Source organism: Sus scrofa, chromosome 7, assembly GCF_054392235.1.
Source record: "Sus scrofa isolate SSC_HxYL_T2T_F1_AM1 chromosome 7, Sscrofa_HxYL_maternal_Yorkshire_Landrace_v2.0, whole genome shotgun sequence".
NCBI lineage: Eukaryota > Metazoa > Chordata > Mammalia > Artiodactyla > Suidae > Sus > Sus scrofa.
Genome location: NC_139389.1, coordinates 121,436,440 through 121,452,893, shown reverse-complemented (window position 1 = coordinate 121,452,893; position 16,454 = coordinate 121,436,440). Strand labels below are relative to the sequence as shown.

General features: G+C 39.4%; 1 protein-coding gene and 1 long non-coding RNA gene across 11 annotated transcripts in view; one reads left to right on the top strand and one right to left on the bottom strand.

Moving 5' to 3' along the window:
* Positions 1 to 2,298: 2,298 nt before the first annotated feature.
* The window catches only part of SPATA7 (spermatogenesis associated 7), a 54,594-nt gene continuing 40,438 nt past the window's right edge, over positions 2,299 to 16,454 (bottom strand). For 3 of the 10 annotated variants that reach the window (XM_084966129.1, XM_084966131.1, XM_013978348.3), the window contains 6 exons: positions 13,356 to 13,422; positions 11,334 to 11,392; positions 9,034 to 9,087; positions 7,132 to 7,209; positions 3,262 to 3,319; positions 2,410 to 3,017 (listed from right to left, as the gene is read on the bottom strand). In XM_084966129.1, coding sequence (XP_084822255.1) covers positions 2,451 to 3,017; positions 3,262 to 3,319; positions 7,132 to 7,209; positions 9,034 to 9,087; positions 11,334 to 11,392; positions 13,356 to 13,422 — 883 coding nt within the window. In that variant the 3' untranslated portion in view covers positions 2,410 to 2,450. 10 annotated transcript variants of the gene reach the window in all.
* LOC146401876 (uncharacterized) lies at positions 7,769 to 13,523 on the top strand. Its single transcript, XR_014811285.1, has 2 exons — positions 7,769 to 8,420; positions 10,520 to 13,523. It is a non-coding gene; the product is annotated as an uncharacterized LOC146401876 (long non-coding RNA).

Here is a 16,454-nt window from a genome sequence, read left to right as displayed (position 1 = left end):
TTTGCTATCCAAGAACATTATTTAATATTAAATAACATTAAGTAATATTAAATAACATTAAGTCATATTTACTATTTCTTTAAATCATTCCTCTGTTTAAATTTTACAGGGAAACCTGAGGATAACAAAATACCCCAACAGGTGTATGTTAGGATGGGGTCATGGCCCCAGAGACAAAAAGCTGTACCCAGAGCTGGAGGGTAGAGCAGACTGGACATGCCAAAGCAGGGCAGGTAGAAGTGGTCTAGATCTGGGCCCAGGGGCTGGAGCAGCAGCACAAAGGTGGTCACTGAGAAGGCCTTAAGCAAGATGGCAGCTTCTGCAAGAGGCGGAAAATGTGAACCAGGGCAGTGAGTCTGGGGTACTTACATGGATAATGGGGTGAGGGGTTTGTGCAAGAGTGAGGGTGAGACTGAAGAAAGGAGCCCCGGGTGCTAAAAGAAGAATGGAGTCCAAGAAGCAAATAAATAGAAGGGTGAAGGATGACTGATGGGGAGACCTAGGCTGGGGGCCAAGAATAATGTTAGGATATTTTAGGCAGTTGAAGAGGGTTACAGGATAGGGAAGGGAGGTGTTTAGGGAGTAAGGTAAAACTCCCAGAGGTGAGAGCTGAGGGTAGGTGGAATTCAGGAAAGGCTGCAGCGGGATCACTTGGGGCATACGACATTGGGTATGAAGTGGACTGGGTACCCAGCCCTACCATCTGATTCTTTGCAGGTTTTCCCTGAATCCTGAACACAGCGGTGATGGTCAGCTTCCCATGAGTAAGTTGAACCTGTCATCTTTCTACCACCAGAAATCACCTCTAAGTCTGTCAGTGACATTACTACCTGCGGGGAAACTTTTATGTGGGCAAAGCATGATAAAAGCCTGAGTTAAAGAATGGGATACTTACGTAGTTCCCCTTGTGGCTCAGCAGGTTAAGAACCTGATACAGTGTCTGTGAGAATGCTGGTTTGATCCCTGGCCTTGCTCAGTGGGTTAAGGATAGGGCGTTGTCACAGGCTGCAGTGTAGTTCGTAGGTGTGGCTCAGCTCTGGTATTGCTGTGGCTGTGGCACAGGCTGGCAGCTGCAGCTCTAATTCAACCCTTAGCTCAGGAAACTGCATATGCCACAGGTGTGGCCATAAAAAGGAAAAAAAAAAGGGATATTTGGAGGAGTTCCTGCTGTGGCACAGAGAGGGTTAAGGATCCGACTGCAGCTTCTTGGGTTGCTGTGGAGGTGCAGGTTCGATCTCCGGCCTGGCTCAGTGGGTTAAGGATCTGGCATTGCTGCAGCTGTGGTGCATGTTGCAGCCGTGGCTCGGATTCAGTCCCTGACCTGGGAAACTCCATATGCTGCAGGAATACCGTTTGGGTTACCATCATTATTCTGTTCAATCTTTTACTCTCCATGGTGCCTAAACATGAAACTGTAAGACCGGATCTCAAATATTTAGTTACATTATTGTGAATAGCTGAAAGGATAAGCAGAGATGAGTCTTCTGAGACATATCTGAGTGGTAAGGATCCCGTTCATGCACTGCAAGGGCCAGGGGAGGGTAGCAGACTAAGTCTGGTAGAACGTTTACCCTCACAAGAAGGGATGATTTTTCAGAGAGCTGACAGGTCATCCTAGCTCACTGGTTGTGAGGCTTTAGATACTGCAGGAAAGTGAGAAGAAAGAATTAAAGATCTATAGACAGGCTTAATGTTTCAAGATTCACTCCAGATGATAGACCATTTCCCATTGCTTACAGAATCACTTAGGTCTACGTAAAATATGTTCCCCTAATGAGCAATTTCAGAAATTGTGGCCGACAGATCCTAAGGAGGCCCGAGTGATTCTTACTTTCTAGCATTCACACCCTTGTGTCCTACCTTTTAAGTGTGGGCAGGACCTGTCACTTGCTTTTAACTAAAAGAATATGGCAAAGGTGATGGAAGTCAATCCTGTGTTCACAGTATGATTATGTTGTTTTATGAGACTCCTTCTTGCTAGCAGAATCTCTCTCATTTTTCTGTTTGACGTGCTGTTAGCTGTCTATGGACAGGGACAAGTGGCAGGGAATGGTGGGCAGCCTGGAGTTGCTGAGGGCAGCCAGGAAACTAAAGCCCTCAAATCTCTGACTACAAGGAGAGAAATTCTGCCAACAACCTGCAAAGAGCCTGGAAGCAGAATCTACTCCAAGTCAGGCTCCAGATGAGACCACGGCCCCAGCACTGGGGTTGCAGGCCTGTGAGAGACCAAGAGCAGAAGACCAGTCTAAGCTGTGCTTAGACTCTTGACCCGCAGAAACTGAGATAAATACGTATGTGTTGTTTTAAGCTGCTAAATTTATAGTAATTTATTAGACAGTATAGAAAACAAATACAGAAATCTTAATATATAAAAGTAAAAAAAAAAAAAGAGTAAAAGGAATATTGAACTACTGGCCATTTGGGATATTTATTAGTCAAACATCCAAAGATCAGTCCTCAATGCTCATTTCCATGATTTTAAGAGTTGGTCCTTCAGTGTTCTGATTATCACCACTGATACTGCATAACTGAACAGATGGAGAGAGTGCTGTGCTAAGACAACATAATTCATTTGAAGTCTCAACCTTTTCAGTGTCACTGTCACCTTCGATGACATTCACAGAGGTTTCCTGGTCTAGTACACTGTCTAACATACCTGCATTTTTTTCATCCCAAATTGAAGTTCCAAGATTTGTTTCATCATTCACCTGTTGAATTATAACTCCTTCTGAATACTTTGATTTGTAGATGGGCAGGAAAAATTCATTTGGTGAAGAGACTACCTCGTTTTCGTCCTTTGGCACAGACAACAACATATCCAAAGCTTTGCGGTATTGTTGACGTTCCTGTCGAATGGCTAAATCTTGTTCATTTTTATATTCATTTTGGTCTGAATCCTCAGCCTTTTCAAAATCAGGTAAATGCAACATACTGACATCATCTAGCTTTACTGAGTTCTCCTTGGATATGCAGCCTAAGTCCACCTTTAGGATATGCAACAAGTGGCGCATTTTTTCCTAGAATTAAGAAAAAGACAAGAATAATTATGTTAATTAGTTAGTCAAATTGAATTACTTTGTCTGCAGTGCTGCTAATCTCAGCAGGATTAATACTTCTTCCCCACACTGTCTGCACCCCCCACCCCATACACACAAAAAATGCAAGGGCAGGTGCATGCTTTTAGCGAACTGTTTGAAAGTATGGTAGAAAAATTTTTTCCGTATAAGAATCTTTCTAATGAAGTTCCAAAGAAAGACAAACCTCCTCCAGATGATGTTTATTTTGTTTTATGTGTCTCTCAAACAGTCGTTCTAAAAACCTACAAATGATAAATAAAAATGTTAATGTCTCGAAATCAGAAAATCAACTAAATATAGCCGAGCCCCCATGTAATAACTAAACTATGAAAGATTGGAAAATTTAGATTACCTTTTTCTTTCCAAAAAGAAACACTAATCCTTCCCTATTCTGGCAAGTCCTCCAATCTGGAAGCTAATATATATAGCAGATGCCAGTATTTCTGAAAGATTGCATGCTACTTACATTTGTGTGAATAAAATATTTTAAGCACCCCCCATCAAAAAGCTCTTTTCTCTCTCACACACATATACAAATATCAAAAGTCTTTTTTCCTCCCTTTCTCTTTCTTTCACATACACACCACCCCCAAAAGCAAACACTACAGAAAATTCTCTTAAGTTAAAATGCTTCTTAGATTATACTTGGAAAAAAATCCCACTGATGGTAAATTCACATAATAACCTAAAGTTATCACTTATTAAGCACTTATTAAGAGTTAGACATTTATGCTGGATACATAATAATCATTATACCTACTGTCATGACCAACAGTGAGAACAAAAGATAATAGAAAATTCATTTTAAAGGTGAGAAAACAACATCTCTAAGATGATGGTTTCCTCTCCAACGAGGTCACACGTCATTAAGAGAATTTTTTAACCCAGATGTGCATGGGTCCAGACAGATTTTTTTCACCTACACTGTGTTATCACAGGAGTGTATCAATAGCTTTTTTTTTTTTTTTTTGGTTTCTTTTTGCCTTTTCTAGGGCCACACCACGGCATATGGAGGTTCCCAGGCTAGGGGTCTAATCGGAGCTGTAGCCACCGGCCTACACCAGAGCCACAGCAATGCAGGACCCAAGCCACGTCTACAACCTACACCACAGCTCATGGCAACACCGGATCGTTAACCCACTGAGCAAGGCCAGGGATTGAACCCGCAACCTCATGGTTCCTAGTTGGATTCGTTAACCACTGTGCCACGACAGGAACTCCCTCAATAGATTTCTTGATAAACAACTCACTTGTTACTGTCATTATCAATGAAGTCATGAACCAATCTTAGATTTAGTTGTTCTGAATTATTTTCTACTTTTTAAAAAAGCTAAGAAATCTGTTCTATATTTAACAACTATTCTTGGTATTTTTCTATGCATATATATATATATATTTCTTTACCAAAACTGTCATTAAAACAATACACAGTTTTGATACCTATATTATTTTTTCTAACCAACTATATATTTTAAACACCTTATTGTTTTTGGTCTTTTTGTCTTTTCTAGGGCCGCACCTGGCAGCATATGGAGGTTCCCAGGCTAGGGGTCTAATCAGAGCTGTAGCTGTAGCTGCTATACCACAACTCACAGCAACGCCAGATCCTTAACCCGCTGAGCAAAGCCAGGGATCGAACCGAAACCTCATGGTTCCTAGTCAGATTTGTTAACCACTGAACCACGACGGGAACTCCCTTAAACACCTTTATGTCTCAATAAGTTACCTCTATATCATTTTAAATCTCTGAACAGAACTTAGTTATAAATATGCTACAATTTATTCAACCAAACCTTTACTATTCAACATGTAGGTTGATTCCATTTTTTTGTGCTACTATTAAAAAAATGCCACAACTGGAGTTACCATTGTGGCTCAGCAGTAATGAACCCAACTGGCATCCGTGACGACATCAGTTCGATCCCTGGCCATGCTGAGTGGGTTAAGGATCTGGTGTTGCCACGAGCTGTAGTGTAGGTCACAGATGTGGCTCGGATCCCGTATTTTGTTGTGGCTGTGATGTAGGCTGGCAGTTCAGCCCCTAGCCTGGGAACATCCAATATGCTGCAGGTGTAGCCCTAAAAAGACCAAAAAAAAAAAAAAAAAAAAAAAAGGTGCCACAATAGGAAGTTCCCCGTTGTGGCTCAGTGGTAGCAAGACCGACTAGTATCCATGAGGATGTGGGTTCGATTTCTGGCCTCACTTGGTGCATCATCAGGATCTGTGGCTGTGGTGTAGGCCAGCAGCTGCAGCTCTGATCTGACCCCTGGCCTGGGAACGTCCATGTGCCGCAGGTTCAGCCCTAAAAAGCAAAAAGACGCAATATACAGTCTTATAAAGTAAAAGAAAAATGTGAGTTTTTTGAAGCATAAACATATTTTTCATGCCAACTTTTTTTTTGCTTTTGTTTTGGCTTCTAACCTTTGCTTAATTTTTTGATTTACTGTGAAAATCTTAATGTTTTTGTTGTTGCGGTAGTAAAAAAGCACATAACAAAATCTACCGTATCAGTTTTAAAAGGTACAGTTCAGTCATTCACAATGAATCAACAGTACTTTTTCATCTTGCAAATCTAAAACTCTACATCCATTACACAAATATTCTTCACCACATCTGTGGGGGCGGGGGGAGGGGGCTGCCCCTGTGGCGTGCGGAAGTTCCTGAGCCAGGAACTGAACCCATGCCACAGCAGTGACCTGAACCACGGCAGTGACAATGCCAGGTCCTTAACTTGCTGAGCCACAGGGAACTTCTTAACCATATTTTTAAAATGAAAGAGGCAAATAGAATTATTGTCAAAAAATTAAGGTCTTTTTGGTGTAGCTTTTTATACTAATTATGAAAATGCTTGCTTTAATTTAAAAAACTTTATCTAGAAATAGAAATAATTTATTAGAAATATCGGCACTTGACATATTATTACATCATGAGGAGGAAAGCCTGTAGTATTATACATAAAGGGGTCCTGTGACAGTTTCAAATAGTAAAAAGAGATGATGGGCCTTTGCAAAGAAGAAGCAAAAACATAGTTTATTAGTCTATTTTATACTAAGAGATATAATAGTATTTTTGGTTTGTTTCTTTGTATGGGATTTCTACGTGGATGATAATGTCATCTGTGAAGAAAGAGCTTTACTTCTTTCTTTCAAATATGGACACCATTTCTTTTTCTTTGTGATAGATTTTTTTGAAATTGATGTGTAACTGATACGACATTATATTAGCTTCAGGCATACAACATAATGATTTGATATTTGTATATAGCGCAAAACGATCACCACAATAAGTCTAGTTAACATGTTATATACACGGTTATAGAAATGTTTTTTCTTGTAATGAGAACTTTTAAGACCTATTCTCTTAGCAACTCTCAAATATGCAATGTGGTATTATTAACTGTAGTCATTATGCTGTACATTATATCCCCATGATTTATGTTGTAACTGAAAGTTCTGTACCTTCTGACTCCCTTCAACCATTCTGCCCACCCTTCAGCCCCATCTCTGGCAGTCATCAATCAGTTTTCTGTATCTAAGAGATACATTAGTACGTATGTATGTACATATTTTTCTTTTTAAGGCTACACATGTGGCATATGGAAGTTCCAAGGCTAGGGGTCAAATCAGAGCTGCAGCTGCCGACCTACACCGCAGCCATAGAAGTTTAGGATCTGAGCAGTCTGCAACCTTCACCACAGCTCACGGCAGCACCAGATCTTTAACCCACTGAGTGAGGCCAGGGAATTGAACTCCCATCCTCACGGGTACTAGTTAGGTTCAATACCACTGAGCCACAACGGGAATTCCGAGATATAATAGTATTTAAATTAATAAAATCTCTATTCTTTTCTGTAACTCCCCAAAACTATGAACTCTTCTTAGAATGAATTAAACATTTTTTATCATCAATTATATTATCAATTATAAGAACATGATCCCCCCAAAAGCAACATAATTTTCATTTCCTAATATGTGAAAATAATTTAAAAATTAACATCAAGTGAAGAGTATTTAATGTACTGTTCGACCACCATAATACAATTAAAAAACCCAACCTGTTTGAAAATAAACCAAGTTTCAAAATTTCATCTGTGACATCTTCAATGAAACTCAGATACAACAGTTCTTCTTCACTGTGAAAGCAAAACAGTACACAGAGTAAATATTACTGCTTACTTACTCTGAAAACTATAGGAAACATAAGCACCTAATTAGAAATAGCTATACTATTACAAATGTAATTCTATCTCATATTATTAAAAAATATAATAAATGGGTACCTACCTTCTCAAATTATGCAAGGATATATATTAAAGATGAGAAAATATTCCCTTAGAATAAAACTTCATAGACGTCTGCAACATTCATCAGGCAGTACAAAATAAGCAGGGATTAAACAAAGCAGGAAGCAACCAGGGGCAAGAGGACAACTAAGTGTGACAGGTGTTCCTGACCAGCATTTTAAATGTCCTCTGGCTGTTGACCATGTCCAGCCACAGAGGTGTGAGCCTGTCTGCCTGGCTCTTTTTTTTTTTTTTTTTTTTGTCTTTTGTTGTTGTTGCTATTTCTTGGGCCGCTCCCGCGGCATATGGAGGTTCCCAGGCTAGGGGTTGAATCGGAGCTGTAGCCACCGGCGTACGCCAGAGCCACAGCAACGCGGGATCCGAGCCGCGTCTGCAACCTACACCACAGCTCACGGCAACGCCGGATCGTTAACCCACTGAGCGAGGGCAGGGACTGAACCCGCAACCTCATGGTTCCTAGTCGGATTCGTTAACCACTGCGCCACGACGGGAACTCCTTTTTTTTTTTTTTTTTTTTTGTCTTTTGCCTGGCTCTTGCAGGAAGGGCAAGAGGAAAGTCATCTGGAGAAGCAGCAACCTCAACCATGAAATCCTCTCTTGCTCTTACGTTGAGAAATTTATTGAGCAGAAAAATTTTTTTTCCCCAAAGGATTTGGAGATAAGGAAAAACATTTGTGTATATAAATATATTGATAATTTTTAATTACTTGGACATATTTCTTTGTTATCCTATCTTACAAGTTAACTATATTTTAGTAGCGATTACAGGATTAGGATACTAACCTAAGTTTGATTCTAATTAGCTAAAAATCAGTAAATTGATAGAAAATGTCAACAGCAAGTAACCAATTACTGAATAGGTAAATATAAAGGGAAAAGTGAATTTGCAAATCAAATAGAAGATTAAAATTCTGCATAAAAATTATGCCTTCAAACTGATTCAGAGGCACAAAGTTTTGAGAATAAATAAAACTCTATACAAATAGATTATTTTTCCTGGAAAAAAAAATACAGCTTAAACAATATTAAAACCTAGAAGAGTATAATATCTGCAAAAAACTGGTGAGGTTAGAAACCTCTAAGAAAGGTATCCTGAGCTACCCAAAGCCTTCATTTCTCTAAAACATCTTTTTTTTTTTTTTTGTCTTCTTGCCTTTTCTAGGGCTGCACCTGCGGCATATGGAGGTTCCCTGGCTAGGGGTCTAATCGGAGCTGTAGCTGCCAAGCCTACGCCAGAGCCACAGCAACGTGGGATCTGAGCCGCATTTGCAACGCCAGATCCTTAACCCACTGAGCAACAGCAGGGATCGAACCCGAACCTCATGGTTCCTAGTCAGATTCATTAACCATTGAGCCACCACGAGAACTCCTAAAACATCTTTATTAGTCTTATTTATATAAAAATTTATAAGTACTAATTATAAAAAACAGCAAGTATCATTAACTTTGGGATAAACTTCCACTGACAAAAAAATGAAGTGATTAATAATTATTTCAGAAAATTCTGGTCATTCTTTCAAATTTAGTGTGTATTACATGACCGAACCGCAAAGTTGGCTATAAAGAAGGATCAGTGTTCAATCCTGACTTATTTGTGTGATTCTTAATTCTTGACTTCCACTAAGCAAAATGAAGAGGTCAAAAAGATCTTACTCAGAATAGATCTTTCTCTCTGAAGGAGGATGCAGAGAATATTGACATACTGCCCTGGAAAGAGAAAATTGGAATATGTGAGCAAAACTGATTGGCATACAGTAAGCATTCAAGAATATTATGTTAGCAATCATATGTTTCAGAATTTTAAAGCATCTTCATTCATCATCTAATCTAATCTTCAGAATAACCCTGTCAGGTATACTGGGTAGATGTTATTTTTCTGACTTACTAAACAACTCACTAAGGGCCAGAAAGCCTAAGTAACTCGCCAAGGTCACATGTTAGCAGGTAGCAAAGAGCGATTTTAAAACCAGGCTTGGGAGGTTAATGAATCCAACTAAGAACTATGAGGTTTCAGGTTCGATCCCTGGCCTTGCTCAGTAGGTTAAGGATTCGGCGTTGCTGTGAGCTGTGGTGTGGGTCGCAGACGCGGCTCGGATCTGGTGTTTCTGTGGCTCTGGCGTAGGATGGTGGCTACAGTTCCGATTAGACCCCTAGCCTGGGAACCTCCATATGCCAAGGGAGCGGCCTAGAAAAGGCAAAAAGACAAAAATAAATAAATAAATAAAACCAGGCTTGTAATTACAAAATGACAATTCTTTTAAACACTGTACTATGAGGAGCTCCCTGCTGGCCTAGCAGTTAAGGATATGGCATTCTCACTGCTGTGGCTCAGGTCACTGCCATATCATGGATTTGATCCCTGGTCCAGGAATTTCTGCATGCCACGGCTCCTCCCCACTCCCCCCAAAAGAAAACTGTACTATGAAACTTACTTTGTATAAATGATTATTAACTTGACTAAGGCTAAACATAAATGATGTTGGAAACGTATTTCCAGGGAGTTCCCATGGTGGCACAGTGGGAACGAATCTGACTAGGAGCCATGAGGTTCAATCCCTGGCCTCACTCAGTGGGATAAGGATATGGCGTTGCCATGAGCTGTGGTGTAGGTTGCAGACATGGCTTGGATCTGGCATTGCTATGGCTGTGGTGTAGGCTACACTGCTATGGCAGCTGTAGCTCCCATTAGACCCCTGGCCTGGGAACTTCCATATGTCGCAACTGGGGCCCTAAAAAGCAAAACAAAACAAAACAAAAAACATATTTCCATATGGAAAGAAATTTTAATCTGGTCATTATAAATTTTTGTTACTATTCAGTTATATCATTAGTAAACTCCAAGCTTTCTATTCTGGTATATTTAATGATAATATTTTACTTCTTTTACATAGAAGCTACTAGGAAAGGAGTTCCCGTCGTGGCTCAGTGGTTAATGAATCTGACTAAGAACCACGAGGTTGCGGGTTCGATCCCTGGCCTTGCTCAGTGCGTGAAGGATCTGGCGTTGCCATGCGCTGTGGTGTAGGTTGCAGATGTGGCTTGGATCCCACATTGTTGTGGCTCTGGCGTAGGCCGGTGGCTACAGCTCCGATTAGACCCCTAGCCTGGGAATCTCCATATGCCGCAGGAGCGGCCCTAGAAAAGACAAAAAAAAAAAAAAAAGAAGCTACTAGGAAAGATAAAGATCTCTTTCTCTAGGTCCTTCTTTATATTCACTGCACACTGGCTTAACTGGCTGAATAATTTTAAGTTATAAGTACTAAAGTATCATGAATTTCAAGAGAGAAGTTAGCAATAGCCACCCCCCATCCCCCAAAGGCTTGCCAGGACTGTGTGTGCTTGCCTTTCTATCCGCTATAGGATGCCTCATTCTTGCCCTTTTTAATCCTTTTTTTCCTTCCACCTCCATCACATATCCAAATTCTAACACTGAAATGCATCTGACAGCTGAAGCTATCAAAGACATGTTTTAGGTTTTATACTACCTGCTAACCTACCATTTTTATTTAGGCACAGTATTCCACAATTACTAAACATGGTGAGTCATTAAAAAAAATAGTGCCTCCTCTACAAAGCACGGATGGGTAAAGCACTAGCACATGATGAATGTTCAGAATCATACATGTTGAATCCTCACGTGGTAATAAGGTTCTTCAGTACCATCTATGCCATGTAAACCAGTGAGCGTCACTGCTGGAGGATTTCTCTTGGGGAAAATCCTTCCTCATGTGAAGAGTGATGGTATTTAATACAGGCCAGCATCCCTTTTCCCTTTATTAATGAATTAGCAAAATGAATTCATAAACTTTCATTGACTCCTTACTTTACATAATTTCCCTCTAACTAAGGGGGCTACCGAACTAACACCGCAACAGATTAGAGCACATGTGGTTAAAATAGGACTTCTGCTGCAAAGTCTGTATGTCGCTGCACAGAGAAACAGAACCAGCTACCTTGCTGAGGAACACTGAAGAGCGCCATCTTTAGTCTCGTCCCAGGGCAGTTCGCGCCCCTGTAAAGGTAAAGGGGTTAATGTTTCTTTGGTATCATGTCATACAACTAGATGCCTGGGATGCAATGAGAAGAATACATCTGTATTTTTCTTTCAAAAGCATATCACGAAAGCAGAAATAAGGCAAAACAGTAAACTTCCAAAAATAGTTGAGAGACAGTAGAGATACTCCGTAGATAAAAATGCTGATGTGTATTATGACAAAGGATGCTTTAGAGCACATTTTTCATACCATCAAGACCTTTTTCTTAAATTTATTTAAAGTAACATAAAATAATTTCTTATATTTTAATGAATAATATTTAAGTGACATTTAATTACAAGTAAGAGAAAATGATGCATATTTGCAAGTTTTAAGTAAACTTGAGAGAAAATATCCTATTATTTAGTAACTCCAATAGCTCAGCTGTTTCAAATGCCAACCTTTCAAATATGTAGAAGTAGTGGTAGCTCTGGGAACTCCGAAACTGTATGAACAATAATATTAACAAACAAAAATAAAAGCAGCTTACTATTACAGAACCCTTTCTAGGGGCCACATGCTGAGCCAAGCATTTACTTGCATTATTGGATTTAATCTTTATAATGCTAATTTAGGTGCAGTGCTTTACGACTTTAAAAGTGCTGTTAAAATGCTAGTCTACTTACTGCAGCTAATGCTCTTACTATCTTCCTCAAGCAGACTGCTGGTGGTACTGATTTGGGAATATGTGGACATATCAAAGTCTTCCTACATGTTTCTAATTGAACATTCGGAGCACAATGTCACAAAAACAGGTGTCTGCTTTAGCTTATTTAGTTATCCACAGAACTAACCCCCTTCCTAAATCTCAAGTTAGTCATAGCTATCATTTATTAAGCTTGGGTTGATTTAGGTACTTGACTTTGACAACATTTTTTTCTTTCCAATGATCTTGCACATTAAGTACAGTTTTTCCAGATGTGGAAACTGAGCTCTCAGAGGAACTGATTTGTCCTTGGGCCTTAAATAGCAGAACTTTATGTCAAACAGCTATTAATGGCTGAGATGGAAACCTCTACTCATTTTCAGAAGGGAAGAGGGAAGCTGAGTGTGCTTATGTTTTATTCTTCTATCTTTGATTCTGTTTGATATTTTAATAGACAAACCTTTTTCACAAACAATAAATTTAAATTAGGATGCAAGTGTATGATTAATACTCCCCAAATAAAAATAATCAGGTTATCTCAAAGTCAGACCTGAAACTATAATATTTTCTTTTGTGGCTGCACCTGTGGCATATTGAACTTCTTGGGCCAGGGTTTGAATCCAAGCTGCAGATGCAGCACAACACAGGATCCTTTAACCCACTGTGCCAGGCTGAGGATCGACCTTGTGCCTCCACAGAAGCCCGAGCTGCTGCAGTTGGGATTCTCAACCTACGATGCCACAGTGGGAACTTCAAAACTGTAATGTTTTAAAAGAAATGATTGCCAAACATTCAAAATACGAACACTGAAAAAGATCTTTATGGTCTAGTAAAGTGTAAAAGCAAGCACAGAAGAATTATATCCATCTATTCTTATAAAATGTATAATTTCTAATAATATAATCAATGGCAATTCTTTAAAAAAAATACAGGCATAGAAACTAAAATAACTTCTGCACAACTCTTCTAGCTCCTTTAGTGATCTAAGTCTGCATCTTTGAAAAGAACATTTAAGTTATTTTATCCATGCACCCACCTATCCAAGTAGCCAACCAGCCATCTAGAAAAGATGTTAACAACAAAATGACTTCCCAGATTGGGCAGGATACAGCTAGTCACTCACAAAGAGCTATAACCATTTGCAAATAGGCAATACTTCTGTATATCGGCTATATCACATGCAAGACGTATCATCAAGAGATTATTTTTCACAATCTAAATAGTTACACATATTCTATTAAATTAAAGCAACTGTAATTCTAATGTGGAACACACAGACATGTCATTTTTATTACCTGCTTTATGTTCATTTCTGAATCTGTGAAGTTCTTAATCTCATTGGTTTCAAAATCAGATTTAAAGCTGTAATATTTTAAAAGAAATGATTGTTAAACCTTCAAAATGTAAACACTGTGATAATGAGCTTTACTACCTAGAAAATAAAAAACGAGAGATGAAATGCATCTATTCCTATAAAATGTGTAATTTTGATATAATTCTCAGCTCTTCTCAGGAAGCAGATATGATTTGGATTACATAAGCTTCTCTTTCTTTTTTTTTTTTTTTTTAGGGCTGCACCCATGGCATATGGAGGTTCCCAGGCTAGGAGTCCAATCAGAGCTACAGCTGCCAGCCTACACCACAGCCACAGCAACTTGGGATCCGAGCTGCGTCTGCGACCTATACCACATCTCACTGAGTGAGACCAGGGATTGAATCCGCAAACTCATGGATCCTAGTTGGGTTCCTTAACTGCTGAGCCACAACAGGAACTCTTTCCCTTTTTTTTGAATGGTAGCTAGATTTCAGTTGGACAGAATGGGACTAAGAAAATGAGAACTAGTACCTTCAAAAACTGTCATAAATAAGCTGCACGCAAATCAATGAAACTAGAACACACTCTCACACCATGCACAGAAATAAACTAAAAAAAATGGCTTAAAGACTTAAATATAAGACAAGATACCATCAAACCCCTGGATGAAAACATAGGCAAAACATTCTCTGACATCAACCTTACAAATGTTTTCTCAGGTCAGTCTCACAAAGCAAGAGAAATAAAAGCAAAAATAAACCAATGGGAGAAAAGACAGCTTGTTCAATAAATGGTGCCAGGAAAACTGGACAGCCACATGGAAAAGAATGAAATCAGAACACTCCCTAACACCATACACAAAAATAAACTCCAAATGGATTAAAGACCTAGATATAAGACCAGACACTATAAAACACTTGGAGGAAAACATAGGCCACTCTCTGACATAAACGACAGCAACATCTTCTCAGAGTGGTGCCACCTCTTAGAGTAATGACAGTAAAAACAAAAATAAACAAATGGGACCTGATTAAACTTAAAAGTTTCTGCACAGCAAAGGAAACCCTAAACAAAACATAAAGACAACCCACAGAATGGGAGAAAATCTTTGCAAATGAATCGACCGACAAGGGATTAATCTCCAAAATTTATAAACACCTCCTACCATTCAATACCAAAAAAACAAACAACCCCATCAAAAAATGGGCAGAAGATCTAAAGAGACAGTTCTCCAAAGAAGACATACAGATGGCGAAAAAACACATGAAAAGATGTTCAGCATCCCTCATGATTAGAGAAATGCAAATCAAAACCACCATGAGGTACCACCTTACACCAGCCAGAATGGCCATCATCCAAAAGTCTACAAACAATAAGTGCTGGAGAGGGTGTGGAGAAAAAGGAACCCTATTCTACTGTTGGCGGGATTGTAAATTGGTGCAACCACTGTGGAAAACAGTGTGGAGATGCCTCAGAAAAATAAAAATAGAACTACTCTTTGATCCAGCAATCCCACTCCTGGGCATCCATCCAGAGAAAACCATGACTCGCAAAGATATATGTACTTCAGTGTTCATTGCAGCATTATTCACAATAGCCAAGACATGGAAACAACCTAAATGTCCATTGACAGAGGAGTGGATCAAGAAGATGTGGTGTGTACACACACACACACACACACACACACACACACACACACACACAATGGAGTATTACTCAGCCATTAAAAGGAACAGAATACCGGCATTTTTTGCAACATGGATGGACCTAGAAATTATGCTAAGTGAAGTCAGCCATACAATGAGATACCAACATCAAATGCTTTCACTGGGCGTTCCCGTCGTGGCACAGTGGTTAACGAATCTGACTAGGAATCATCAGGTTGCGGGTTCGATTCCTGACCTTGCTCAGTGGTTTAAGTTTCTGGCGTTACTGTAAGCTGTGGTGTAGGTTGCAGATGCGGCTCGGATACCGTGTTGCTGTGGCTGTGGCGCAGGCCAGCTGCTATGGCTCCGATTCAACCCCTAGCCTGGGAACCTCCACATGCTGCAGGAGCAGTCCAAGAAATGGCAAAAAGACAAAAAGACAAAAAAAAAAAAAAAAAAAAAAAAAAGCTTTCACTGACATGTGGAATCTGAAAAAAGGACAGAATGAACTTCTTTGCAGAACAGATACTGACTCACAGACTGAAAAACTTATGGTTTCCAAAGGAGACGGTTCGGGGGGTGGGGAGATACGCTGGGGTTGTGGGATGGAAATCCTATAAAATTAGATTGTGATAATCATTGTACAACTACAAATGTAATAAATTTATTGAGTAATAAAATAAACAAATAAATAAATAAACCAATGGGACCTAATCAAACTGACAAGCTTTTGCACAGCAAAGGAAACCATAAAAAGAAACCAAAAAGACAACTTACAGAATAGGAGAAAACAGTTTCAAATGATGCAACTGACAAGGCCTCAATCTCTAAAATATACAAACAATTTATACAACTCAACAACAAAGAAGCCGACAACCCAATGGAAAAAGGGGCAAAAGACCTGAACAGACATTTCTCCAAAGAAGATATACAGATGGCTAAAGAGCACATGAAAAAAATACTCAACATCACTGATTATTAGAGAAATGCAAATCAAAACTACCACAAGATACCACCTCACACCAGTCAGAATGGCCATCATTAATAAGTCCACAAATAACAAATGCTAGAGGGGGTGTGGAGAAAAGGGAACCCTCCTGCTCTGTTGGTGGGAATGTAAGTTGGTATAACCACTATGGAAAACAGTATGGAGGTACCTTAGAAAACTATACATAGAACTATCATATGATCCAGCAATCCCACTCTTGGGCATATATCCAGACCAAACGTTCCTTGAAAAAGACACATGCACCCGTATGTTCATTGCAACACTATTCACAATACCCAGGAGACAGAAACAACCCAAATGTCCATCGACAGACAACTGGATTAGGAAGATGTGGTACATATACACAATGGAATAGTACTCAGCCATAAAAAAGAACAAAATAATGCCATTTGCAGCAACATGGATGGAACTAGAGACTCCCATA